General features: G+C 39.2%; 1 protein-coding gene across 1 annotated transcript; it reads right to left on the bottom strand.

Annotated features, from left to right (window-relative positions):
• Positions 1-193: 193 nt before the first annotated feature.
• On the bottom strand, positions 194-27,531 carry larp4b (La ribonucleoprotein 4B). The gene is made up of 17 exons (XM_088345265.1): positions 26,973-27,531; positions 21,228-21,361; positions 19,992-20,145; positions 19,322-19,489; positions 19,094-19,178; positions 18,880-19,016; positions 18,574-18,677; positions 18,207-18,317; positions 17,836-17,889; positions 15,405-15,614; positions 15,214-15,317; positions 14,374-14,649; positions 13,148-13,172; positions 12,904-13,068; positions 9,822-10,021; positions 9,642-9,747; positions 194-5,300 (listed from the first exon to the last, which is right to left on the bottom strand). Exons 2-17 carry the CDS (start codon positions 21,306-21,308, stop codon positions 5,001-5,003), a joined length of 2,280 nt encoding a protein of 759 aa, XP_088201391.1. The 5' UTR covers positions 21,309-21,361; positions 26,973-27,531; the 3' UTR covers positions 194-5,000.
• Between the last annotated feature and the right edge of the window lie 374 nt (positions 27,532-27,905).

Genomic DNA, 27,905 nt, shown 5'->3' with positions numbered 1-27,905 from the left:
GGAAAAAAATGATAAAAATAGACCATGGATGCAAAAAAAATTACTAAAACATTTCAAAAAAAATTTTTTTTTGTAAAAATAATTAACACGTTCATAGAAAAAAAATACTCTGCAAAAAAAAATCTGAAAAACTAAAAAAATACAAAAACTGATATGTAAAAAATGATAAATAAAAGACGGCGCACTCATCATCTCCTCAACAGTGCCTAAATGTTTATTTTCCATTAAGCTACATTTATTTTGTCCAAACGAGACAAGTTGAACATCCTGTCACAAGAGTAACTTAAATTACCTCCAAACCAACCAACCACACGCTTGATTCCAGTCAGGAAAAAAAAACTCAAACACTAACAATTAAAAAAAAAAAAAAGATGGTTAAAGGTGTCTTTAGTCGAGCCCTGACGAGAGTCCTCGATTGTCCGTTAGCGCGCTATTAGCTTAGCGCTAGCGATTAGCTTAGCGCTATCACGTGAAACCAGTGGGTAGATACAACTTGAGACTTGTGAATTCCTCAAGGAAAAAAATGGATTATTTTTCTTCAGTCGTGTCCAAGTACAAATGGCACAGACATAAATGGCGGCGGTGGTGGTGGCGGCCATCCTTGCGTGAGGCTGGCACTCGCGAACTGCGCCATTTTGTGGTCCAAAAGATGTTGTGCCACAGTGACTGGAAAAAAAGTTTTTAAAAAATTAACAATGCTCTGAGGCAAAGCTAGCTGCTAGCTTACACACCAGTTAGCTTGCACATCAAATGTGCTTTTCAAACTTTGAAAAAAAAAACCACAGAACAATAACAGGATGACAGTTACAGTAGCCTAAACATGTGTAGCTTAGCTTAGCTAGAAGACAGTCGCCATAAGACTAAAAATAAAATGAGGAATTCAGATCAATTTTTACGTTTATGGAAGTGTTTTCATTCATTCTGGGGACGGACATTTGGCCGCGTATAATGGCCAAGAATAAGTCATTCTTCAGATATTAGCATTAATTAGCTTTGCAACAAATGAGTGAAAATCACAACTGCCAGCGCAGAAAACACATTTGACGAAAATTGACGTCAACAGCACCAAGCGAGTGAACTCAAATCCCACACATGCAGTATCGAGCAAAAGGTAGAACAAAACAATCTTCAACTCACCGAAATATACACACAAAATGTTAGCAAAGTGTCCAAAGAAATTATAGTTTACAGGTTCTCCAGAGCTATCTTTATGCTGAATTATGCTAGGCTATGCTCAATGACGAGCCGGCTGGACATTACAGTAGCCTCAACAACTTGTGCACCCTAGCTCAGCGATAAGAATCACCGTTTGGAGTAAAAAGGGGAAAAAATAGCTTTAATATGTCCTTTTGATCAATTTTGCATTTGCAGAAAATAAATTAGGCATCGACATTCAATTCTTTTGTCACTATGAGGGCAGCCATTTTGCCACGTGGCGTCAACTGAAAATGACACAGATGCTCGTACATTTGCTGACCATAAATAGTCTGTTTTTGGAAGCTACATTAGCAACAAATGAGTGTATATTACTAAACTCCTAACGCTGGAAACACATTTGACGTAAATAGACGCCATCGGCACGAAACGAGTGGACTCAAATCCCACACATGCAGCATTGTATCAAAGGTACAGCAACAAAAAAACTTGGCCTCACCAAAATGTGTTCCAAAAATGCAAATGTAACAGTTTCTCACTTGCAGTCTTTACGCCAAGTTATGCTAACTATCAATCTCCGTGAGAATTAAAAGAAGAAAAAGGGCCTAAACACGTCCTTATGATCAATATTGCTTTTACAGAAATATTAAGCGTTTTGAATCATCCAGGGTGCGGCCATTTTGCCAAGCGACGTTGACTGAAAAAGACAGATGCTCAGATATAGGCTAACCATAAATTATATTTTCGTAAGTTGTGTGAGCATTAGTCGTTACCTAAGCAATATACAGGTATATATCACCCAACTGCTAGCGCGTGAAACACATGAATGTACACATTAAAGGTACACAGAAGTCAACGGCTTTCAACCAGTGGACTCGACTTCCACACATGCAGTATTGATCAAAAGGTACAACAAAATAAAACTTGGGCTCGTCGAAAATATACACACAAGTGTTCCAAAATATGCTCATTACCAGTTTCTCTTGTGCTGTCTTTACGCTAAGCTACGCTAGGCTAAGCTAACACATTCATGAGTTGGATGGGAAAATGTCAAGCAGTTGAGGAATTTGAGATTTTTTTTGCCTTGTGTTTTGTCACTTTTCTTTTTTAAGTCGGGTTTCATCCATGTGTAAACAAAACAAAACCCACAAACTAACAAAAAACATCCGAATAATTTCTTTGAAGTCCACGAGCAAAACAATCCAAACTAGAAAAACTTCCAAAAAAGCACAACATGAAGTATTTTTCTCGTTTAAATCCTACATCCAGTTCGTTAGCGACGCTAATAGAGTATTTTTTTAGGTACCTCTTTTTTTTTAATCTGAGTATTTACACCTGTACAAGCAACGCACACACCTCAAAGTGCATAATATTCAATACAGTATCGCTCACTTTGCATTTACACGCTTTCAAACAACCTGAAGCCAAACTTTTTTTTTTCTTAGGTGGGACGACAAAACGTTGCGAAAGAAAAACTCTGCCTTACATCGCGCTAAATATTCTCGTCATTTGGGGAGGGGGATAAACACGACACTATATGCTTTTCTTGTATAAAAGTTAAGGCAAAGTCACTTTTCAAGTCGAAATAAAATTCTGGTTTGTCACACAATAATCTTTTTGTGTGGGAGCGACGCACTGCTGTTGCGGTTTGGGGGGGAAAAAAACATAAAAAGTGAGAATAATGCGTCATTTGTCTCTCAATAATTGAAAAAAAAAAGAGGAAAAATCAATCGATGTGCATCTCAGACAATACAAAATGTTTCCCTTCTCTTGCTGGGGACCACCCAAAAATGCTTCAGGAGAAAGGAAGACGCATTAGCAGAGTTAGGACCTGGACCGGCTTGCTGATTATTTACACTTGAAGCACACATGCTGCTACGGGGCGAGAGTTCACTCCCTCTATAGGAATATTTCCAGTCGGCGCAGAGGATATAAAATAAAATTTAAAAAAAAGAAACGCCATCCAGTTTCGCTGCAGTTTGTGTTTAAACGAAAACCACACCAGAGGCGGCGCCCAACCCTTGAAAGGAAAAGAAATAAACCTGACACATCAAGTGCTGGAAATTGGCACGTTATTGAACTCCAAACTTTACATTGAAAATGATTAAAACTGACACATTGAAATGGGAGTATTTATCTTTTGTTTAATTGCTTATCAGGATTTTTACCCGCATTTCTTTTGTATAGTAAAATTGTGGTCAAGATTGCGATGCAAACATTATGAACTTTTTGAAAGTGTACACGGTATTTTAGTCGACGTTTATACAAGTGTACTTTATCCGTTATTTCAGTTAGTTTTCGCTTTTTTCCCCAGACAAAATATGTGAGTAAATCTTTTTTACGTGGGCCAAAGGCTTAGTTGTTCACAATTAAATGCTGTGGAGATTTTAATGTTTTCATTTTTTCCCAAATTTGCGTTGAGAGCGCTAACTCTATGAGAGTTCGAAATTGGTATGTTTTTAACCTGCTATCTTTTGACACAAAAATATTTAAACTAAAAACATTCACACCTAAATTAATTGCCCTGTTACTAACTCATGAGTTATTTTTAGTCATATTTACATAGCAAAATCGTGGCCGATATTGTATTTTTTAGCAGTTATGCTTGAAAAACAAGGTTTAGGAACCTGGTTCGATTTGGAAAAAAAATACTTCATGTTACATACATTCATTATTTTTACCTTAATTTTGGCCTACTGTACCCAAAGTGACCTTAAACCTGTTACATTCTGTCAATTGTCTTATTTTCAAGTGACTAATCTTTTTTTTTTGCATGGCTTAATGCTTAGACAATACATTTATTTTGTTTTTAATTGCTCTGTGAGTGATAACTCATTAGGAACATATTCACATATACATTTATTGTTTCAAAACTAATCAATTCTTCAGTTTTAAGAATCAATTGTGACATTATTGCGGTTAAGCTGTAAAAAGATTATGAATTTTTTTTTACCAGTGCCTCCTTATCCTGTTAATTTGGGTTATTTTATCTCTTTTTTCAGTAAACAAAAGTTGAGTAATTTTACTTTGCATGCCCAAAATGCTTAGACAATTTATTGCCATGAACATTCCTGTTGTAATATTTTCCCCCAATCCTGATGACAGCCATTACTGTGCCAAGAAAAAAAATCCTGACAGCTAGAAAATTAGTCAAACAAAAAATATTTGGGCTGAAATACATTGAAATAGGAAGAAGTTTGTTTTCAATCGCCCTTTGACTTATTCATGAAGATTTCTACTCACATCATTATTCATTGGTGCATAATTGTTGCCAAGATTGTACTTTAAAATTAAAACATAATTGTCATTATGTCGTTTTTTAATCATTAAAATTATTAGTAATTATTATCAGAATTATTTTCATTCGAATATGCAATATCAGATATCATTGTTACCTTTTCTTTTTTAAAACACATTTTTCCTTTTATGTTCCTTTATTTTCACCAGCAAATAATAAAAAAAAGCTATTTTTATTTTGAATGGCCCAAATGGTAAGACATGAACATTTAATTTATCCTGGGAAGTTTTCTGTTTCAATTATTTCCAAAATTTCCGCTCAAATGTTCACAGCACGCACTGCGCCACAAAAAAAAGGGAAAAAAAAGAACTCAAAGTGAGCTTCAAAATCGAGCAAAAAAAAAAAAAGAGGGCTGGGCGGGGAAAAAAAAAGAAAAAAAGAAAAAGAAGAGACGGTGCTTCACGTGCACAGTAAAGTGCTTTTTGTCTGCAAGCCCTGATCAAGAAAAGAAGGCGTGGTCTTTGCTGACGGAGTAGCCCTGATGTGGTTTTCTTTTTTCCCTCTTGTTGAACGCATCAATGCAGTAGAACAAAAGAGAACGGTGGGACTACATGGGTGACTTGGGCGGTGTGTGGTGAGAATCCTTCTTTTCCGGGTTTGGCGGTGGGGAGGCCCAGCGACCGGTTGGCCTGCGCATCTCCCTCGGGGGTCTGCCCAGACCCAGCTTGGAGGATTGGAGGATCGACTCCCGGGTAGGGACACTTTCACCCGTTGGGTATACGACGTCAGGGCACTTCCTGTCCTCAGGGACGGCCGGCTTGGCTTCCCTGGAGGTGGGCGGCTGCGTCTGTGCAGGGAATTCCTTGGCCCTCTGGCAGATCTCAGCATAGGAAGGCTTCCGCTGCTCCTGCAAGCAACACATTTTTGAAAACACACATTTTGCAAATACACTCGGTATGTTTACATGCAGGTAGTTTTTTTAATGATGTAAAGCAATGTAAACACGCACAATAATCCAAGCAACCTATTCAGTGACATTTTTCTCACATGGAAAGTGGCGGTGCCAGCCAATTTTTGCCATTTTGACTCATTCTTGAAGGCCTACAGAAAATTAAACCCTGCCAAGAGCTTGTAACCTGCTTTCATTAGAAATAAAAATAATGCTTTTAGCTTTTACCATTCTGTAGTAAAAAAGGTTAAACATTGCTAAGTTTCTTGAAAATACTAGTTTCAAGAAAATTGAAAGAAGGCTTTTTTGTTAAAGGATGCATTTCAAGCAAAACATTTACATCTAGGCTTTTCTTTTTTTAAATATTTGTGATACCTCCAATATCTAAACAATGCTTTCCATAAACAAAATGGCACTTTTCTTGCAAACTAAGATTTTATTCCAAGTACACTAAACTTATGCATGAAATTTGCAAGACTCTTTTCAGTCCCCGATGTTTCCGGAAAAGCAATCACATGATTCTGGTCGTCAGGCCGATCGCGGACGTGCACAAAACGCCTTAACTCTGTCTTGAAGATGACAAAGGGACTTTGTCATCCTTTTTACAAAGAATAAAGCTTTGAAGCATTAAACTTAGGGTGGTCCTTATTTTTCGACTTTTAAAATTTCATGCTCTGACCCCTTGAATATGTTCCAATATATACAAAACGTAATTAGGCAAAGTTTCATCAAAATCAAAGGATATTTAGAGGTCGCTCAAGGCCTCTGAAATTTTGGTATGAAAAATAAGGATTTTTCGCACATTATATCAGACCTAGTGTACAAAGTTACTTGTAACTTTTCTTGTGTTACAATTATAAGCAATGGACTGAAATTGGATGTTCTAAAACGCCGTACACATAGGGTTAAGATTTCCGTTTTTTCTCGAAAATTGCCAAAATTTTACCATTTTGGGAAATTTCAAAGTCGTTGAGCTACCTCTAAATATTATCCAAATTGTTCAAAATTGCACACAGTGTGTTTTTATCGATATAAGAACATATGCGGGGGGTCAGAGCCCAATATTTCAAAAAAAATAATTTCGACCCCCATTAAGGACCACCCTAATTAAACTGTTTGTACTTAGATCGTAGCTTTTATTACCACACTACGTGTACACAGCATATGGGTCGCTGACACACTGCCATATGGTGGACATAGTAAGCAAAACAAGGCACTTAGTGTGCTGACAAAGATAAAAGCCACTCCAGCCATCTAGTTATTTATCATACTGAAATCATTCGGGTAAGCTTGATATTCAACAGAAGGGCTGCGCCAAAGCCTTTAGGATAGGTTTTGTAAAAACAGACATATTTCGACAGCGAGTATTGCAACTTTGACATCATATCCCCATCACTCGTTCATGTACACGCATTAGAGTACTGTAAATATCAGACTACTGAGTGCATCTGATTATCCCACGTGGCATACGTTTTGTTTTGTGACAATGCATGTATGTGTACATTATTTGGAAGTGAACTTAAGTGTGATAACTCAACCATTTATGAATATTTGTTTAATTCCACCCACTCAAAATGTTCAGTGCCTTCAGACCTGTCTATAGTTTTTCTTTTATTTATACTGTGGAGAATACTGCCAGAAGGAAACACAGACATGGATTTGGTACTGTTGTCATTGGTGGCTGCTGCAGTGTTGGACCAAATTGCATTTGCTTGTTATCGTTCTCTGAGAGTTACAGGGAACTTCAGCGACCCGAGATTGACGTCAATGATGGGGAAAGAAAAGTATAACCTTTTTAATGGATAACTTCAACTGCTGTTCAATTCGAATGTATAAGGTAAGGACTTGATTTGTGATTGAAAAAGTTGAAATATTCTGAATGAGTTGTAAATATATAATAAACTACTGTTAGACCTCCCGTTTTGCTCCTGTATTGTATGAATAATGTTGGGAAAAACATGAAGCGTTTAGTTAGAACACGTACAAGAACGTGCAAACAGTAAATGCATATATAGAGTTCAAATTTGCGGCACGGAGGAAACAAGGATTGTACTACAATGTATTTGGTGAGTGACAAGAACGATATCCTTTTTTATTTAATGTCAAAAGTTAAATCAGAAACATCGTCTATCTGCACCATGCTTCGCCCTTATAATTGTAATGCTCGCATACGTGATGTCTATGCGATTTTTTGTGTCTCTACGCATGTCAACCATTCAATCACAGATTGTGTATATATAAGGGGCCGGTCACACAGACATTTGCGGCTGAATCACGGCTAAAATTTTGCGTTTTTTTTTTGCCCGTGGTTGCCCGGGATGGAAAATGCGCAAATTTGGCCAACCCGCCGTTCATCTGTGGTATGGCCGGAAAAAAGACGCCGGCGACTGTTCCGCTTCCTCATCGCGTCATTTTCTCGTGTGGAGCCGGTGTTGTGCCCAAATCCGACTCCTACGCAACACATCCACCCCCCCACCCCCTCGCGTGAACGCGCATTATGCTGCGATCGCTTCTGTTGGAAGCGTGCATTGGCGTTGGTGACTTTTTCATCCGCGTTGACAAACGCATTTTGTAGAATACGATCGCACTTTATTGTTTAAACAAACGCGTTATATAGACAAGGATCTCCCAATTGTTATAATTAGCTCGCATTATAGTTTTAATAAGCGTTTCATATAGAATACGATCGCTTTCGTTGGAAGCGCAGCAGAATGCGCGTTCACGCAAGGGGGGGAGAATTTACGGTTCGATTACGTTCACAACAAAAACGGAATGGTTTAAGTTGTATTTCATTTCCAACAAATGCAAGACGAAGTGGTTTTAGTTTTATGTTCGCCATTACTTTCCCTAAAAGTGAGATGAAACGAGGTAAATGTGTTTGTAGTAGCGAGGGTATGCAAATCTCAGCACCGGGCTATAAAAATCATAATACACAAGACACAGTCCCGTGAAAATCAAGATTTCAGGCAATAGCATCATCTTTATTTTATTATCTTGAAAAGAAATGTCAAGAAATGAATTTGGATTAAGACGAGATCACTACGCTGACGGGGGGGTGGGGGGTTCTGGGGTTTAGGTGTTGTTGGTCTATCTTCTTTAATTACTATCTATTAACGATCATTTCATAATACGCTACAAAGCTTAGGAGCTGGGATTCTTACTCTGGGCCAAAAGGCCATGTTAAGGTCCTGGCTTCATAGCCTTCTGGCGACCATTGCGAATGCACCGAAAGATTTATTCGAAATGAAGAGAAACTAGCTGACGGGGATCCATGTTCACCCCCTTGACGTCACGAGCACAACTGATGCTCGGCATTCGCGCTGTTTATACGCGGAGAAAGGCGTTTGACTGTCACACGCGTAACACGCTAATTTCACGTAATAACACCGCGATACAGGCGCAAAACATGCTATTATCATGCTCCACCCACGATTACCCGCTGAAATTTCCCGTCCTACCCATGTGTAAGCACGCCCTGGCCGTGGCCAGAGCACGTCGTTTGCACGTCATTTCCTCGTGTTGACCACGTGTGCGGCACGCGGTTTAACACGTGCTCAAACTTTTGAGCAGCTCAAAAGTTTTGAACGCGGCCAACCACGTGAAAATTTCCGACCGCGAGTAAAGCACTGCTCTATCTCGTCTATATGGCGGTCTCTAAACGTCCAACAGCGCTCAACGGCATCTGCTTGACGGCCAGAAATTCCTGGCCGTGGTTCAGCCTCAGTGCGCTCGTGAAAGGCTGTGTGCCCGCGCTCTGAAAATTTGAGCAGTGCCAAATAATTTCGCGCTGCCACCTGCGCGCGAATTTTCGACTGCGTGTTAAGCACCGCTGTATCTCGTCTGAATGGTGATCTTAGTGCGTCCAATGGCGTCCGCCTCAAAGGCAGAAATTTCTGGCCGTGATTCAGCCGCCAATGTCTGTGTGACCGGCCCCTAAGGCAGAGTCGTAAAGTTGATGAATAACATGAACAAATATTAAAAACATACCACCAATCGATCCGGAGTCCAAAACTGCTTCCTATTCAAACGATCGTTTTTTTTTTGTTTTTTGTTTTTTAGTTTTTTTCCCCCCCAAAGTTATCTATCCAATATATTAAAAATATTTTTGGCGGTGCAATGCTGTCACTAGAGATGTTGTAGACAAAATTAATATACTGGAATTTGACAATCACGATAATAATTAACATTTTAAGATCGACTTATGGATTTGTTTGTACCGCAACAAAAGCCCTGTAAAGTATTTGCTTTAAACTGCGCAGTCAGAAGTGTAAGCTTGTTTGGGTTGTCGGTTGCACTCACTGTGGCGGCACCGTTGACTTGCACAGATTTACTGGCCGTGGAAAGCGTGCCCGGAACTCGTTCCACTAACAGCTGGGCCTCCTTCGCCTGTTTGACCTCCGACACCCTGAAAGTGAGCGCCAAGGAATTAGCCAACATTCTATGCCAAATGGGTTATGACTGTCATATCCTGTTTCTTACGCTGCTGGGAGGGGGGCAGGCTGTGCTGAACACACTATGGGTGTCCAAGTGGAGACCACAGCAGAGGAGGGTGTAGTGGGTGAAGATACACATTTGACAGGCATCAGATTAGAAGTAGAGAAGAGGTCAGAAGTGGGCGTCCGAACAGGCTCTTTGGAGCCAATTGAAACTGGGGATCCAACCACATTCGAGTCGTTGGTCTGTGCAATACAAGAACATCAGTTTTAGACAGCTGCAACGAAAATGAAATTCAAGCTTACAAGAGTGAACAAAAAGCCTGTAAACTCTGGGAGGACTGATTGTAAGTCATATTTTCCTTACTGGGTCCCAAATGAAAACATTTTGCTTGATATGATGCATATCAATCATTATGTCATCCATAACACATGATATAAGATACGGCATCCCCACCTCACTATGTTTTTACGCTCTGATGGGGAATACGATGTTTTTCAGCCCCTCCATACGACATCATAATGTTCTTTTACATGTCCCAAATGTATCCATTTTCTGTGCGTATGACAAGTTACATCTTTTAGAGGCCCTGTCTTCTATTGGTCGATGTCAAAACGCAGGTATGCTTTTGGTTTGTGTCATGGCTTTATGAAGATGCAGTATTGGGTGAACTCTCTCCTACAATCTCTCTCCTTGTTCAGTTTAAAATATCTTAACCACATAAATTCAGGCTTATTGCAAGTCCCAAGACTTGCAATAATGTTAAAGGGAGAAGCAAAAACATAATAACCGTGGAAACAAAGCTTGCGTTTTTCAGGATGACATACATCGCTCCCATCGGTAAGGAATATGGCCGTAACCAATCGACGATCAAGCATCATTAATAAGGAAGTAACCAAATCATCTAAGGGCACAAATAACAAATAACACCAAAAGGTACATTTTGTTTTTCTTTTACATGCAGATTTAGTTATAAAGTTGTTTAATCAAATAAATGTACTGCGTGTTTGGAACACTTTAGCTCATTATCATAGATTTCTATCCCCCCAGCAAACAATTTCACAACATGACACCTTCACCTCATAAAAAAGATAAATGCTGTGTGCAATAAAGCTTGACCCATCATCGGGCTGGCCGATTATTGGCACCGTAATTTGGGAATTTGACAGATATCAGTATTGGCTTTTTATCTATTCAAAGGGCTGATAAATATGTTTAAAACTGAGTTTCTAGGCTCAGATGCAGCTGAACCTCTCCTTCCATCTCCCCTCTCCCACTTTGTGTCTTGCACGCTACCCACCCAGGCCAACAAGTTTCCACCCGGTCTCGAACCATGGACCTTTCTCTCGTATCTCTCTCGGTGAATGTGCTAACCACTGCACTACTGAAACACATTTGTATGTATTTTTGTATATCTGTCCAAAACTTCAATATTTGAATATAAAAGGAAAATAAAAATTAGTTTTTTTAAACAATCCGTTTCATCTATTAATCAAAAGAATATAGACCAATTCATGGATTATGAAATAATAGTTAGTTGCAGCCTTAATAAAATTATAATAACTCTTAATACGTTACGTCATCACTGATGTACAGACACTGCCCTACTTACAACCATTCGACTTACGTGAGACGGTAGATAAGAACATTTTTCCAAGATGTCAAAAAGTATTCGGACATTGATACAAGTTTGCATTGTGTGCACCTTTATCCGAGTACAGGACATTACTGTAGCACTTCTTTCCGCCGCTACCGGCGTGTGGTGGCGCTGAGAGATCATGCAGCATCCACCCGAATAAGAAATCTGGCTTCTACTTCCTAGTGCATGTGTAAACATATAGTACTATGTGTACTGAATCTCTAGTGCGCTCAGAATGTTGACATTTTTATCGTTTAATATCTCGTGCATCCATTCATTGTGGTTGGTGTAAAGTGTAAAGGCGAGCGATTTCTTTTTAAATGAAAGTGGAATAAAAAAGCTTGATGTGGTTGAGAAAATGGTCAGAACGCTTTCTTTCAGACACTTTTTACCACGGAGGAAGAAGCGCGTCTTCCGAAAGTAAGTTAAACTCAACTTTATAGAGCATATTTATTTCTGAAATGTTTATGTTTTAGTACAAAACAATACAGGATACTTATACAAGCCTTAAACATACTTATATAAACCTTAAACATACATTCCATACAAAATATAGCAAACGAAGCAACTTACAAACAAATCCAACTTACGAACAACCTTGTTCACAAGTTGCGCAGCGCCTGTATTTGAGCGTGTCCAAGATTCGCACAAACGTGTAATGTTTACCGCATTATTTCAATGCTAAATTGCCTTTTAAGATGGAGCTGTATGCTTTTATTTTTTTATTATCAAATTAATGTCCCCCAAAAATGCGACAACTTATGCATCAGAAAGACTGATGGTCCGGAAAATAAGGTAAGTTAAATTAAGTCATGGTGGTTATATTGACAACTTCATTTATTCATTGCAAAAAACTCACGTAACTACTACTTTTTATGTACCTTCATACGAGAGACTGCTAAGCCTAATTTGATTTCCTGCACTGTTGTTTTTTTTGTTTAAGTAGAGGATTAGTCATGTTAGTTGTGTTAAAATTGTAATTTATTTATTGTAAAAAAAAGTTTCACAGCGCTATTTAAGTTTTATTTGGATATATGACAAAAAATCTGATTTTTTTTTTTGCATTGTTAAAAATTTCTTACGCCAATTTTTAAGCTCTTACATTAAATGAATATCAGCTCCAAAAAATGGTTATCGGCCTCCTTTTGATCCTAATACCCGGTACCTTCCCTGAAAAACCCAGAACAGTCAATCCTTAGTATGCATTGCACATTTGTTCTTTGCCATTTAAGTCTTGAAAATCTAACTAACCTTGCATTTTAAATTTAAAAAAAAACCACAATGAACATTTTCTTAAAATATTCAGTTTTGGTTGCAGTTTGAAACTTGTGCAAAAACACACATTCGTAACACCAGTTTTTAATTTCACCATTTGCTTTTGATTCGATTTGCTGAGAGTGAACGATATATTTGCGCGTCAGTCACCAAGGGTTCATGGACAATCCCAGTTTTAACAAGTTTGACAAGTGTTAGTGAAACAAGACATACTTTTACGGGCATAGGGGCGCTGCTACTGCTTAGCCGGTTGTCAAAGATGTCATCAGTCTTGAGATGGCCGGCAGCTCCCGGCAGAGGAGGGAAGCTCGACAGGCCTAATTCAAAGCTCGGCGACACAGGTTTAGGTGGGGGCGGCGGCGATTGAGGCGTCACTCGCTAATCACACACAAATGGCAAGATGTCAACTGTCATTTACTCAAAGAAAACAAGCCAAGACTATTCCAAAATGACTTACTGTAAACTTTTCGTCCCTCTTTTTTCTAGAAGAAAAAAAAATGGAGATGGCATTCACTGACGATATTTGATGTGTCTTGTTTACATTCCAAGCTTACCCCAGGAATGTTAATACTGAATGATAATTTCACATTGATAATGTTATATCAGCGGGTTTTAATCAGGCATGCATGTAGGTCAGGGGTTAAAAAGGTGAGAAGGGTGTGGAGGAAATATTTTCTGGTAAATTGTACAACCCAACAACATATTGAGCTCTGTTGACCCACAGTGTGTTTAGGTGATATGCAGGAGGCACCAAAAACACCTACTTTACCACAGTATTGCATAAAACCTAGATAAGAGATTAAGCCGGAATAAGTTTGTTATTTTGGCTGAGTTTAGCCTCAAGTCAGTTGCATGAAAGCAGGTTCAATTTACCCTTGCTCGGTGATGATGGTAATTTATTCTCTACATCTAGCCTGCTCCAATTCAGGCTAACAACCAGCCTAAGATTATCCCCAAAGATACATATGGCACTACTACCATTAACCATCTGAAAAATCAATAAATTTTATTACATTTTCATGGACTTCCATGATATGTTGCATTCTTTTTAATATCCAGCATTAAATTTTAATTATGGATTGAAAGAAGTGAGGCAAAAACGTGCCAAGATGGTATCAATAAAGTCTTTGACAAGGAAAATAAAGTATGTAAAAGGTCCAATATCCATTCATCTGTTCCCTCGTCTAAGAGAGCAAAGTTGGTTCTACATGAAGCATCAATGAAGACCCCCCAAAAAAGTACTGTCGGCACCAACAACACCGAATTTAATTCAAGCACACGGCCTCAAATGCTCATATTTTACTCTCTGCCAAATCTCACGACCCTCTCCCTCTTTCCCTCAAAACATATTCTCCTTGGAACAACACAAGTCGTGTAGGTCACCCTTTTTGACTTCATAGCGGCTGATTTCACCGAAAGGTGAAAGATTTTCAAGCCTGTTAATTTTTTTTTTTAAATAAATTAAAGCCACTAATTAAACTAAAATCCTACTCTTGGTTGTTAAGGGGGAATTCCCACATGTGAATTAGTTTCACAACCGTCTGGGTTATTTGGGCACCACTTCCTATTGTGCATCTTGGGCAAGTACAGCATCGCGGCACCCATCCACCTAAAGATCTTGTTTTATTGGGTTGGGGTTAGCTCCCCTACATGGAAATAAATTCCGGTAGGCTTGTGACATACCTTCCACGTCCCATTCCCAGGGAACAGTAGTCCGTCGAGGAGCTGAAGTCAGACACTCTGCCTGTGCCGACCGTTTCCCGGCGTGAAAATGCGGCGGAGGCTGCGGTGGCGGGTAATCTGCCTCGAGGTTGGCTTACGGGGAAGCGTGTGGGCGGGCTATTTCGGATGCCGCTCAGTCTATCGCCAGGGAAGCTGGGAAAGAGGCTTGGACTGTCCAGTAGACCTGTGCGGTTCGTGGCTGGGAGAGTCGGCCTCAGCGGAGGCTTGCTGTGATTTCTGCAAGGAACAAAAAACAAAAGGTTGGCGGACCCTCAAGTGACCCCATAAAAAGATATTTAAGCCGGAAATAATTAAGAGAAGGGGTAAAAACAAAACAAAAGTGCCCTCCCGAGACAAGGAAGTTTGATGTAGCGTACCATAACCCTTCCTTGCAACCACGGAAGTGGTAAAGGGGAAAGATCAGGGTAGTACCACTAAACTGCTTGCTATGTCTAAAACTGTTGGCAAAGGATAGCATGAAGCCTAATGATTGAAACTTTCACATCAAGACATTACACCCCGATCAAGCTGCTAAGACGCTTGGGTCGATCAAAGCAATGCAGGTAGGGTTCTTTCCAGAAACGCTGACGCATAGGACCAATGGATAGTGAGTCCTTTTCCCTATTTCACGTGAGACTTACATTTTGTTATGAGTTGGTTCTCACTAATGGCAACCCCTAAACCTACGTGAGAGGATTTCTTCTTTTAAGGGGAGGGGGGGAATGTGTGTCAGAAAATAATTAAGGAGCACTGGCTTAATCCGAATAACTTGCGTGGAAAGTAGAGCAGTGAAGAACCAACCTGGTCCTAGGTGAGTGGTGCCTAACAGTGAGAGGAGTTGTCGCTGGTTTGAAACTGGCCGATGTGAATCCATTGATAAACTGGTTGTTGTGGAACGGGGAAACCTGGAAAACAAGTACAATGCTCCATAAATGCATACACCTAACGTTAATGGTTCTGAACTTGTGAGGAAGATTTCCACAATTTCTTACCAGGGTGGGGTCGATGTAGCTGTGCGTGGCTGACCAAGCCTGGGGGGTAATCAGACTGTAGAGGGGGAACTGCTGCTGGGGGCTGTACACCGGCGGGATGTAGTAGGATGTGGTGTAGCGTTGCTGAGCATAAGGGTTGACCTCCACTGGTCGGTAACCGTTCTTTGGCATGAAAGTGTTCAGAGCTATGGCCTTTGCTTTTATTCTGGCCTGCACCACAGGGACAACGACATCACAAACTAGCACTTATCTAATATGCAGGTACAATAGAACTCCTAAAAAGTTTACATTTTACATTGTGGAATGCTTATTTGGCCCATATTTGCGGTGTTATCCCCACTATACAACATCAACAACTATTTTTTTTTGCGTGACCAAACATATAAACTTCGGAATTTGAACTGTGTTCATGCATATCTCCAAGATGCTTGTCTGTTATTGGTCAACATCTTACAAGATATGTTATTAGTCAATGTCAATGCTACGCAGATGACACTCAACTCTATCTCCCGATGGAGGAATCTGCCACACTAAACTGTGGAAATTTGGAGGCCTGCCTCACTGAGATAAAAGAGTGGATGTCACTCAATTTCCTGCGTCTTAACTCTGAAAAGACTGAAATGTTAGTTATTGGTCCATCTAAGTCCCGTGACTTATTCTCTAAAACCGCTGTGAACATCGACAATTGCCACATCACACAGAGCGACTCACTTAAAAATTTAGGTGTCATTTTGTACCCCGATCTGTCCTTTCAAACACATGAGAAGAAAATTACTAGAACTGCTTTCTTCCATCTCCGTAACATTGCTAAAATTCGTCCTATACTTCCTCAGTCGGATGCGGAAATCATAATTCACGCGTTTGTTACCTCCCGTCTCCATTACTGTAATGCACTACTTTCCGGTCTTCCAATGACCAGACTCAAGAGTTTTCAGCTGGTACAAAATGCTGCAGCGAGGCTTTTAACTAGGACAAAAAAGTATGATCACATCACCCCAATTTTGGCTAACCTGCATTGGCTCCCTGTTAGCCTAAGTTGGATTTTAAGGTTCTCCTATTACTATACAAAATCATACATGGACTTTCCCCCTCATATCTTTCAGATCATATTTCCCCCTATGTCCCGGCCCGAAGCCTTCGTTCCGAGAGCGCCGGGCTCCTGGTGATCCCAAGAGCCAAGAAGTGTTCCGCTGGTTCGAGAACGTTCTCCATCCGGGCACCGGTGTTGTGGAATGCTCTTCCCCCTGAGTTCCGATCTGCAACCTCAGTGGAAATCTTTAAATCTAAGCTTAAAACTCACTTCTACTCTATAGCATACGAATAAGCTAAACTTCTTATATGTAATAACTTGTGAAGCCCTTTGAGACTATTTGTGATTAAGGGCTACACAAATAAGAATGACTTGACTTGACATGTCCGTCTGCAATTGCTTTGCTACACTGCCATGAAGATGTCAATATAGTATGGGGTGAACTACTCCCCACAATGCCATTCTGTTTTATTAGTAAAGACTTTGAAAGTCAACGATACAGTACAATTTTTTCATTTAACTGTATTTATGTTCTATGGGTCCGAAGGCTTGCAGTGATGCTAAAAGGGGAAGCAAAAACATAATAACCATGGAAAAAAATCTCGATATTATCAAGAAATAAAAAGAAGGCACAAGCAAGGAATATGGCCGTAACCTATCAATTATTTGGACAATTACTGGTATTAAGACTAGAGGGGAATAAAACAACAGTCTTCGAAGGACATGACAATCACTCACACCAAATACCATTCAACTATTTCCTTTACATGTTCATAAATTTAAAAAAGGTTATTTAATATGATTAATCAACCAGCTCGGTGGCCTTGGGGGCGCCCACTCCGAGACTGGGAAGTTGCTGGTTCAAGCCTCGGCAGAGTCATACCTAAGACTTACAACATTGGTACTCATTGCTTGGCGCTCGGCATCAGGGGTTGGAATTGGGGGCTTTGGTCACCTAATGACTCCCATAACACCAGTTGGGTTGAGCGAGGGGAACCCCTTCCTCTGCATCAATCTCCCAGAAAGAGTCAGGAATGTGTTAGACTCTAGCCACCTCCCACTAGCGGGATATGGCTCCTATATATATATATATATATATATATATATATATATATATATATATATATATATATATATATAATAATTATATACACATCCATTACACATGATGCTATTTTATGTTTTTTATCTGAGGTACCGGGAACGCATTAGCTACCCATTACTAGTTTCTCTCAGGTTATACTATAAATTCACTTTGCAACTTCTAGCACAGAACCGATTTATGTCAATCTTGGGGTCTACTGTACTTTTAATGAGGATTAAGAGCAGATTTAAGGATTTTTTGGGGAGCAAGTTTACTTAATTTTATAGGCAGAAGAAGTATCCTTAAAAATAACTTACCTTGATAGGCTTTCCTTGAAAGGTTTTCACCTCCTCTCGGAGGTACTGATATGCCTTGAAGAAGAATGGATGTTTAAAAGTTAAACATTGAGCCACCACATACAAAAATATGACCTCAAATATTTGCTTCCTATAAATACAAAAAAAATCTTGGAATGAGCAACCAGCTCATGTTATCGAAGAATCATTTTGATAGCATGTCAGGATTTGTAAAATACAATTCTCAAATTAATATTAACAGGGTCCTTGCATAAAAATACAAGTACTGAGCTTTTACTTAAATGTGTTAAGTCACTGTTTAATCTATATTTAACAGAAAATGGAAACAGCAGTGTGTTGTGGGCACTTGGTTGGTAAGAAACCATTTTTACCTGTTGTGCATCTGCTTCAGATTCAAAAGTGATGAACCAGTTGTCATTGTAGGCAAATTCACAGTTGATGAATTTGGGTAAGCTGTCCCCTTTAAAGAGTGCCTCCACTTCCTGAGAGACAAAACAACAAAGTACTCACAGCTTTGATTTTTTTTAATATACATTTCGGACAGATATATTCCGATTGTGAATTAAAAGCCATGATCAAACTTTTTGCATATTTTTTCTCAATTATTGGCTGATCTGATGAGGACATCTCTATAACACATAATTTCATTTATGGTCTTTCGACTGACATTTTGATTTCAGTCACTGGCAACCGGAATGACAAACTAACTACATGTGTAAAAAACAAAAAATAACTCACATCAATGGGTGTGCTCTCAGGAACTTCTCTAAGGATGACAATGCAGCGGTTCTGATTGGGTCGTACTTTCTCTCCCTTTTCATCCACCTGGACCAACGGTAGAGCTAAAGGACAAAACAGATCAATTGGAGCCTGACTTCAATAAAGTCACCTGAAGTCATGAGAGTGGAAAACAAATTCAATTATTCAATTAAATATGCAAACCCATTCAATTGCTCAATAAAAATACATTGAAAGTTTGTGTCCTGGCCAGACAAGCCCTTTCAAGTTTTTTTTTAAAGACAAGTCAATAGGATTGCAACTTACAGCGTAAAATATCCACAATAAGCTCCATATCAGTGCTGAGCTTTTTGATGTGATCCAGGTTGGCCACAGTCACGATTGGCACGTACTGGTCACTGTCCATTTGGGAGATTAGGTAAATGTCACTGGCCAGATTCTCGCTGAAGGAAAAGGAGCAGGCAATATCAGCTACATTTCTTTTTGCACAAATGAGAAAAACTTGGTGAAAAACACTCACCGAGAAAGACAGAATTCCAGAGTTTTCTTGAGGTGCTCCTTCAAAGCTTCCTGAGGATTCTCAAGATGGGGATCACCGACTGTTACTGCAGAAATATCAACATATGATGCTCATAAAAATACCGACATTAAAAAAAAACTTCAAGACAAACATTCAGTTCGAAAGAGATCCACTCGACTAATTAGCAAGAATTTTTAAATACAAACTCTCAAGTCCTTCTTGCCTCACCTGTTGGCGCAGGCGGCTCCTGCTCAGAAAATTCTGGGTAGGGCGGCTCAGTATTTTCCAGGGTGACGGGCACTACCGAGATGGGCGGCTGAGCCAACATCACACATGGAACGGGCGGAGGCTCATCGGGCTCCTGATAAGGCTGGTCCTCTTCAATGGCTCCAGAACCTTTGACAAAAAAACACGAGGATGTCAAAAACAGGAAGAAGTCTATTTAAAATTTGTGCTAAGTATTTCCTTAACAATTACAAGGTTGCTAAAACAGAAAACAGGTGCATGTTTCCAGCAACCTTTAAAAGATTGTGTGGATTTTTATTGGGCTGAGAATTCCAGCAATGTGATGAGTCACTTCATGGAGTTCACCGGGCCATGAATGTCACGCACATACCGTTCATCGGGGGAAAAAAAAAAACAAAAACATTTTTGACCGAGTTCAGCAACGAGAGTAGTGCAGCCAATTGTCACAAGACTCAACGCTACATTAAATTTGCATTAATATGGCTTTGTGTACCTGTTCTAGGACCAGACTAGAAATCGTGGCTTTGGGTGTTTTCGGGTTGAAATAATCTCCATAAAATATTTGCTGAGACTCGCCACTATCCATAAATTGAAATTGGTTCAACTGTCTGGGACGTCTATAAAAGTCGCCCAAAAAAAGCACAACACTAACCTTGTTGGCCGGACAGGGCTGAGCTCTCGCAGCCGTCCTTCCATGGCTGCAGGGCCGCAGTGCACTTGTCAGCACCGTTGTTTGGATCCAAGCTAAACATGTGGTTGGCCCATGCTTTAGCATTGGGGTTGAGGTCCGAAACTTTGGCAGATTCCTGTCGACGGAACGTGAGTTAGGGCTCAAAAAATAAAAAACAAAGTAGGGATGCACCAAAGTGAAAATTTAGGGCTAAAACCGAAAATGTGAAATGATTGTCAGTAAACAAAAAATTGAAGCACCCCAAAAAAAGAAAAAAAATTCATTACTTATTTTACAGTGACTTGCTAAAAAGAGCAAAATATGAAATGATAAATAAATGACAGGCAAATTACTACATTCATATTTTAATTGTTTCATTTATTTATTATTCATAAATTAAAAAAAACATTTAAAATTAAGAAAATGCAAAAGACAAAAAGTTGATTGTACTTTGAGTGAAGTAGCTGATTATAGTGAAATAAAGTGCTTGTAGATGCTGCAGTGAACAGTCTTTCCCCATTTTTATGTACAGGTGTTTCAGGTAGTCTAGCTTTAAATGGACAGAAGAGTGAATACTGGTAAGCAAAGGGGAGTAGGAGCGAATTGATGATGATGAATGCAACAAACAAATCACACTTGCGTATTTCCCATAGTAAAATAAAAACAGCAGTAAAATTAAAATCATGCACATAACTTGGCACCAGCCAATCGATTTAGTGGACGTATGGACAAAACGTCCAACACAAAGTGTTTAAAATTTAAAATTGATAGTTATCTCTTAACTGGTAATCTGTAAAAAATAGCCAAAGTTCTGCTAGTAGAAAACAAAAAGAAACACAGGGACACAAACTTTTGAGAAAATGTCTTGTCAGTAAATGTTTGGTAGAGCTCCCATTTTGATTGTCATCAATCTCCAAATTTTTCCATGTGCAATAAAAAAAATAATCAGCTGCTTAGTGAACAAATTCCCGCTCCACAGGGAAAGCCAGCATTGTACAGCTTACCTTACATTAGATATGAAGTCATCACAATACTGTTCTTTCACAAAGATTGTATTGGGTTTCATTTTTTCTTTTGGCGAAACTGAAAAAGCCATTTTCATATTTTTTATTTTTTTTGCTGCCGTTAATTCAGCACATCCCTAATATAAACTGTATAATAATTAACCGTCAACCTGGTGGAATGTTATGAAATGTAAAGTGAGAGCCTAACCCATACCAAATGAGCGTTGTCCTTGGCTTCTTGTACTTGCTGCACCTGTGGTTCAGCAACAACCTTTGCGTCCTGGTCAGAAGTCATGAGCCGTCTGCTTCTTGGCTCCGCCGGGAGAAGTCTTTGAGACACCCAGGAGGCTGAAGCAAAAATCACAACAGAAAAATATGAAATAGAGTTTACTTCCTATTTTGTCATAACAAAAAAACAAACGTGAAAGCCACATCCTTGTCTTTATTGCACTCCAATAAATGGTGTACTTAATAAAGCAAAAACAACAATAAAATACAGAGCACAATGAAAACCCAACAAAGTAAATAAATCAAAGACTAAATACCAGAAACTACAGAGAAAGCAATCCTGAATCAGAGCATGTTGACCAAGTTCAGCTTCTATTAGTGCTGACGCAGTTTCTGAGCACCCTTGACACGGCCGATACTTGAGCAAAATGACAGCATAGTTCTCATTCGCCACAAAAAACACATTTCAAAAAAGGAAAGGAAGAAACAGGCGCAAAATAAAACGGTACTGTTGACTTTTATGGTTAAGAATAGCCACTGAGAATCCTCTGAGGGGGGGTTGTTTGCCAAGCAGGTCCCCAGGTGAAGGCTGACCATGTTCATCCAAACAATACACAGGAATGACTGAGTAAACCAAATGAGTACATACATGTGAAAAATCTCTGGAAAACAAATCAAAAGAAAGTCTAATTATTCCAAAGGGAGGTGTTGAAAATCAGATAAATTGTTTCATTACACCGCAAAGGTAAAAGCTCCGAGATAATAAGCGTTTGCTTTCTGCCAGAATAGAAAAACAAGTGTTCTAAAAAAGAATAGACTGCAACGTCTGAATCAAATAACACCTCAACAGCAGCAACTACTGATAAGAGCGGTCAAAGAAAATGCAAAATCGAGTTCACTGAAGAAACAAAACAAACCCCCCCAAAAACCACAATTCAGCGTGCAAACTGCAGCATAAAGGCCGGTATGTGTTCTCGATGAAGTAAGTCTCTCCTAAAAATGATGGAAATGGTTCAATGCTCCTGAAAACCCCAAATAATAGTTTCCTTTACAATTCATGAAAGAGTGAATACTGGTAAGCAAAGGGGAGCAAATATGCAAATTTCTATTCCTAAATATCGGCCGCAAGAGAGTGGCCACTGTATCAAGTATTGGGCCGATACTTACAGTATATCAGTAATGACACATGGCATGGCAAGTCGCTCAACCCTTGTTATGATGGCACTTCTGTCTCATTTTTAGACGGACTTTGGCAGATGTTTACATGCTAACAGTAAAGCACTAACCATGTACAGTTCAGCAGTCGTAAACAGATACTTTGTATGAGAATTCAGTCCGCGTGTCCCTGTTATCAGTTGGATGGTGGCACTAAGCTGTGTACAGCGAGAGTTTAATTTACCATTATTATCAGTTTACAAGGACCAATATGTGAGTGGGATTCATTTGTGGAATTAGAATGTCCTGACTCCTGGTAAACTGAGTGCACAGCAGCAAACAGGAGAATCCTACAGAAGGTCATCAACAGAGCCCAGAAAAATCATCAGCTATCCTCTGCCCAGCCTGGAGGCAGTAATGATAAATTTATTGCAGACTCCTAACCTTGGCAACCACGTCTTTGACCTATTGCCTTCTTAGCGACACTACAAGGCCCCACAAAACAAAAACTAACATCCTCAGAGTGTTTTGTCCAAAGTTGTCACCGCCCTAAACAAGCACACAGAACTGTAAAAAATATGTCAAGTTATGTATTCATATTTTGTTTCTTTATTCTTGCAAATGTAATTGCACCATTTTCAGATGACACTTACAACTCAGGCCAGTTTACCACCGATATCATTGCCTATGTAGCCTAATAATAATAACTAATGTCTATGTATATACTATATATGCGTGTATTACACATGTACACAAACACACGTTTCCGTAGTGCTGTGATAAGAGCATTCGCCTAACACGAAAAAGGTCCTCGGTTCGACACCAAGGTAAACATATGTTGGCCTGGAGAGGGATTGGCCGCACCAGACTTTAATTGCCTAAGACACACCACAGGACATGGTGCGCCTACCACCCTACGGGTTAAGGCAACCAAACCAACCAGCCAACCGTATAATATAAATAAAATGTATATATATTAGGGCCGCAACAACAAATCGATTAAAATTGTTGATTACGTGTTGGCAACCATCGCATTGCGCAATTTATGAACCACGAAGCACGAAAAATCAATGTAAATATGTACATTGGATCTTGTTGAGAAAATGTAACGCTTTGGTCCGGCAGAAGGCGCCATGAGGCCGTTTTTATAAGCCAAGTCGAGTCATGTTTATCTGTATAGGCCTGAATCACAAGAAGTCTCAAAGGGCTGTAAAGACAATGCAATACACAGACATTATCAACATGAAATATAGGGAATGTTTTTTAAAAAAATCCTCGAGCTCGCAATATCCCTAAATATTATCTAATAAGTTGAAATGTTACTACCTTAAAAAAAATCAAGAAAAATAGTGTTGCAGACTGCCCACCATATTACAAAATTACTACAAAATTGAATAATCATCAATGTTTAGTACTCGCAGTATAAAAATTTTCATTTATTTTAGTATGTGAGTGTTTTAACAAAGGAGAAGGACGATTTGAGATGAGTCAGCGGACCAGCGTTTTGACCTCAACGCCTGCATTTACCAGCTGGCAGAGATGGGAAGCTGCGTCGTGGCCGTCATAGACTTTCCAGGCTAGTTTACAGGCTGGGGCGTCGTTGCTGTCATACACTTTCCGGAAAAAATTTCAACATGTTACCTAGTGTTTATTTTGTTTGTGTATTGTAATGCTAAATGTAATTCACCCTGGTCATCCTGAAAGGAGGATTACCACTTGTGAGGTCCCTTCTCAAGGTTTCTTTTTTTCCTCACGCTGAGGTTTTGAGTTGTTCCTTGCCCGCATGTTGGTTTAAGATCAGGTAATTGTGTCATTGTAATCCTGTGCAGTCTTTTGAGACATTTTTGCGATTAAGGGCTATATAAATAAATGTGACTTGACTTGACTTTTAAAGCAGTCCTGGGGGTTACTTATATGCAATGTTGACATATATGGGAGTATATACAGTACTAAGTCATTTTGGTTTTGCTGGTAAATGAAATAAAATGAAATTATCTGCATTTATATAGCGCTTTTCAAGTCAATGACTTCCCAAAGCGCTTTACGATGTGCTCCACATTTCCCAATAGCGGCCTTGCAGCCATGTAAGGCGCTAACCTGCTTATTGGGGGTATTAGGGGTTCAGTGTCTTACCCAAGGACACTTCGACATGTAACACGGACGAGCCGGGATTCGAACTGGGATCCCTTGATCCCAAGACGAGTGCTCTACCTCCTGAGCTACTGCAGCCCCTGGTCATTTTTGTTTTTGAAAAAAGGGTGGATATATTCTACTATCTTTGTTTCAAACAACACAATTCTTTCCTTGGATCAATTTGAGAAGTGGACATGTTTTCTTGATTTGGGTCGCAGCTTGTCATGAGGGTGGGATGGTGGGTCCTCAAATCAGATTAGTTGCCAGTGCTTTAAAGTATCTTACTACATTTTTATTTTTTTTTAACGAAAATTGTATCATTAAAAAAATTGGCATTAAACGCTACAAAGTTAGCATCGGAACAGAAGGCACTACAGAAACACAGAGAAACAAAATATGAAAATTAATAAAATATGTTAAATAAAAAGAAAAAATAACAAATTTATATGAACACAAGAGGCTGCCTTTTAAGCATAATGTATATTATTTGCACATTGGGAATGTTGATTGTATTCAAAGCTTCAGCCTCCTAAAACCAATTGTTGACAACAGTTTTAAAAGTCGGTTAACATATTTGATATTTTTTGCCGTATACAAATTTTGCTACACATAAAAATGTAATCTATTGCACTTTAATTTTTCAGTTTTGTGTGATAAGGCTAAATGCAATGTGATCTTTGGATATGGTGGCAGGAAAAGATTATCTTCCACATTTGAGGTGTATAGCATACATTCGTATGTATTTTTTTCTTCATTGTTATTTGTCAAAAACGTATTTTATTGTTTTGTATGATGAATGCTCTGTTGTATTGTGCATTATTTATCCGTCCAACACGATAATATATATCAAAAATGTGTTTTTAAAAAATTCGATTCATTTATTAATCGACTAGACAAAATAGACAATCAACTGATTCATCCATTATTAAAATAGACGTTAGTTGCAGCCCTAATATTTCATATATATATATATATATATATATATATATATATATATATATAAAACCTGGTTACTCTTTAAGTTACCAATTACATGTTTATCCTGGACGGCCATGACTTCTCATTGTGCCCGATAATATAATAATAATGTACACCATATTGTAATCAATGACAATAAAAACAATTCTAATTTTAATAAACAATGGTGTCGCCGCAACCATGTTTTGTTTTCCATGTGTCAGCAATGCAAGAGTGCACTGGAAAAAATGCCAGGTGTTTCGATCACACGAGGTGCACCATGCCCATGAATGCCAGATATGAGCAGAAAAGAAACCAGCAAACCCCGGGATACAACGTTTTCGCTCTATGATGTCAAAAGATGTTTTTCCAGCCTCTCTTTACAGCATATCCGCCACTGTACAAAATAAACCGCACTTTTTTTGTGCACCCAAAACTGAACAAAATTCGAACTTAAAGGCGTTCATGCATATGACGAGTTGTGTCTCTAAGATACCTGGTTACTATTGGTCAGTAAAAAATAAAATGCTGGTCTCCTATTTGATTGCACCACAGCATAATGAAAATGGCAATATGCAATTGGTTGAACTACCTCCCCCAATGCCTTATCTCCCTCCATTCGGATCGGAATCTCATCAATCAAGACTTTGCGGATTGGCGATACATTGTATTTATCCCCCTATACATTGTATTTATCCCCTATGGGTCCTAAGGCTTGGAGTGATGTGAAAGTGAGAAGCAAAACAACCATGGAAAGAAGCAACGGGTTATGAAAAAAAATACGAAGAGGGCACACAAATTGTTAACGTTGCAGAAGGATATGGCTGTACCCAATTAACTATCGGGACAATTGTTAAGAATAAGGATGTTATTATCACCAAACATATTTTATGAAGACATGACCAGTCTTTAAAGTGGAAGTTATAAAATATGTTAATTTTTATATCCCATCTCTGCCCTTTGAGACTCTTTGTGATTAAGGGCTATACAAATAAGCAAATAAACATATCCTTGCCTTCTCTGCACCCACCTGTACCAGCTAAACTCACACCACAGATAATAAAGTTTAATTTTTGTTCTAAATGTATATTTGTTTTTACAATGAACTTTAATCGTATGCCACTATATAACCCATATAGCACATACCATAAACGTATTTGTTAGTGGTTTCATCTGGGATACTGGGGGTTTGGAATGCATTGGCTTATGACTACAGCCTCTCCCGCTATACGGCAATTCCACTTCAGAACGAATATATGTCGTATCTCGAAGGGTTTAATGTTCCGGCAGACGTGTTAAAAGTATCGAAGGCTAAGCGTTCGTGCCCCTTGGAAGATGGCGACCTGCGGCGTGATTTAGGCCCCGCCCCCGCCCCCCACCGATTCACTCTTGAGTTAGCTCCTTATGCTAACTTTGCTGACTTTTCCGCAACTAAGCATTTTCACAGTTTACTCTTCATTACCGAAAATATTATTTGACAACTTACCTGTCGACTCTCGACGGTCCGTCAGGTCAAATTTGAAAGAGGAAGAAAATAAGAATCCTGGCGGGTGGGCGGCAGAAAAGGTCGGGGTTTGGATTGAGGCCTATAAAAGCGCTGCGCAGGGTATTAAGAAACGGGCTGACTTAGTCCCCCAAAATAACCCTTCCTACTCCTCAGACTCACTGGGAATTCTTATCCAAACTTCAGCCGAATGTTGCACAGCACTCAAAACAATACACGTTTAAATACACTCAAAAAGAAAGAAGAAACAAAGTCCCGCCGAGTAGCACTGCTAGCTAGTTAGCATATATTGCCTGTTGGCTAACTAGCTTAGCCTGCTTCGCTTTGACCAAGTTGGGGTAAATGAAGCGCATTGACAATCCGCACCGGGCAATTCCAGTGACCCCAAACGCAAATGAAGAAAGGGCGGCCAGAAGAACGAACGCTTCCAAGCTGGACGCCGAGCAAACGTTCGTTCGGTTCCCCCCCGAAGAGATGACACAAGAGAGGACAGACGCGATTTCCGAATGGACGGGTCGCCGATAGTTTCCTTTCCCTTTCGTCTTCCACGCCGAGATCGTTTACGCAAAGTGAATGACGACTCCCCACGAAAACAAGTCATTTAAAGATATGGACAAAAATGCTTCTTTATGATTAAAACAAACAAAAAAACTAAATCTGGAACCCAAATTTATAAGATTTTTTTTCAAACCATTTAATTAAAAAAAAAAAAAAGATTAGATAATCATTTCTAACCCTAACCCTAAAATGTGGCTCTTTGATTGACATATTTTTAAATACAAATCTGTTATTATAGTTTGCATATGTTGCATTTTCTTGTTTAATCATACAGACACAAATTTCTATCCATATGAAAAAAATCTGCTTTGGGCTCAAGGTTTCTCAGCAAGTTCAATCAGCATTTATGAAAAGAGT

Source organism: Urocampus carinirostris, chromosome 1 (genome assembly GCF_059441175.1).
Source record: "Urocampus carinirostris isolate Australia breed hairy pipefish chromosome 1, RoL_Ucar_1.0, whole genome shotgun sequence".
Lineage (NCBI taxonomy): Eukaryota > Metazoa > Chordata > Actinopteri > Syngnathiformes > Syngnathidae > Urocampus > Urocampus carinirostris.
Note: the sequence above shows the minus strand (reverse complement) of the source record. Positions and strands in the feature narration are given on the sequence as shown.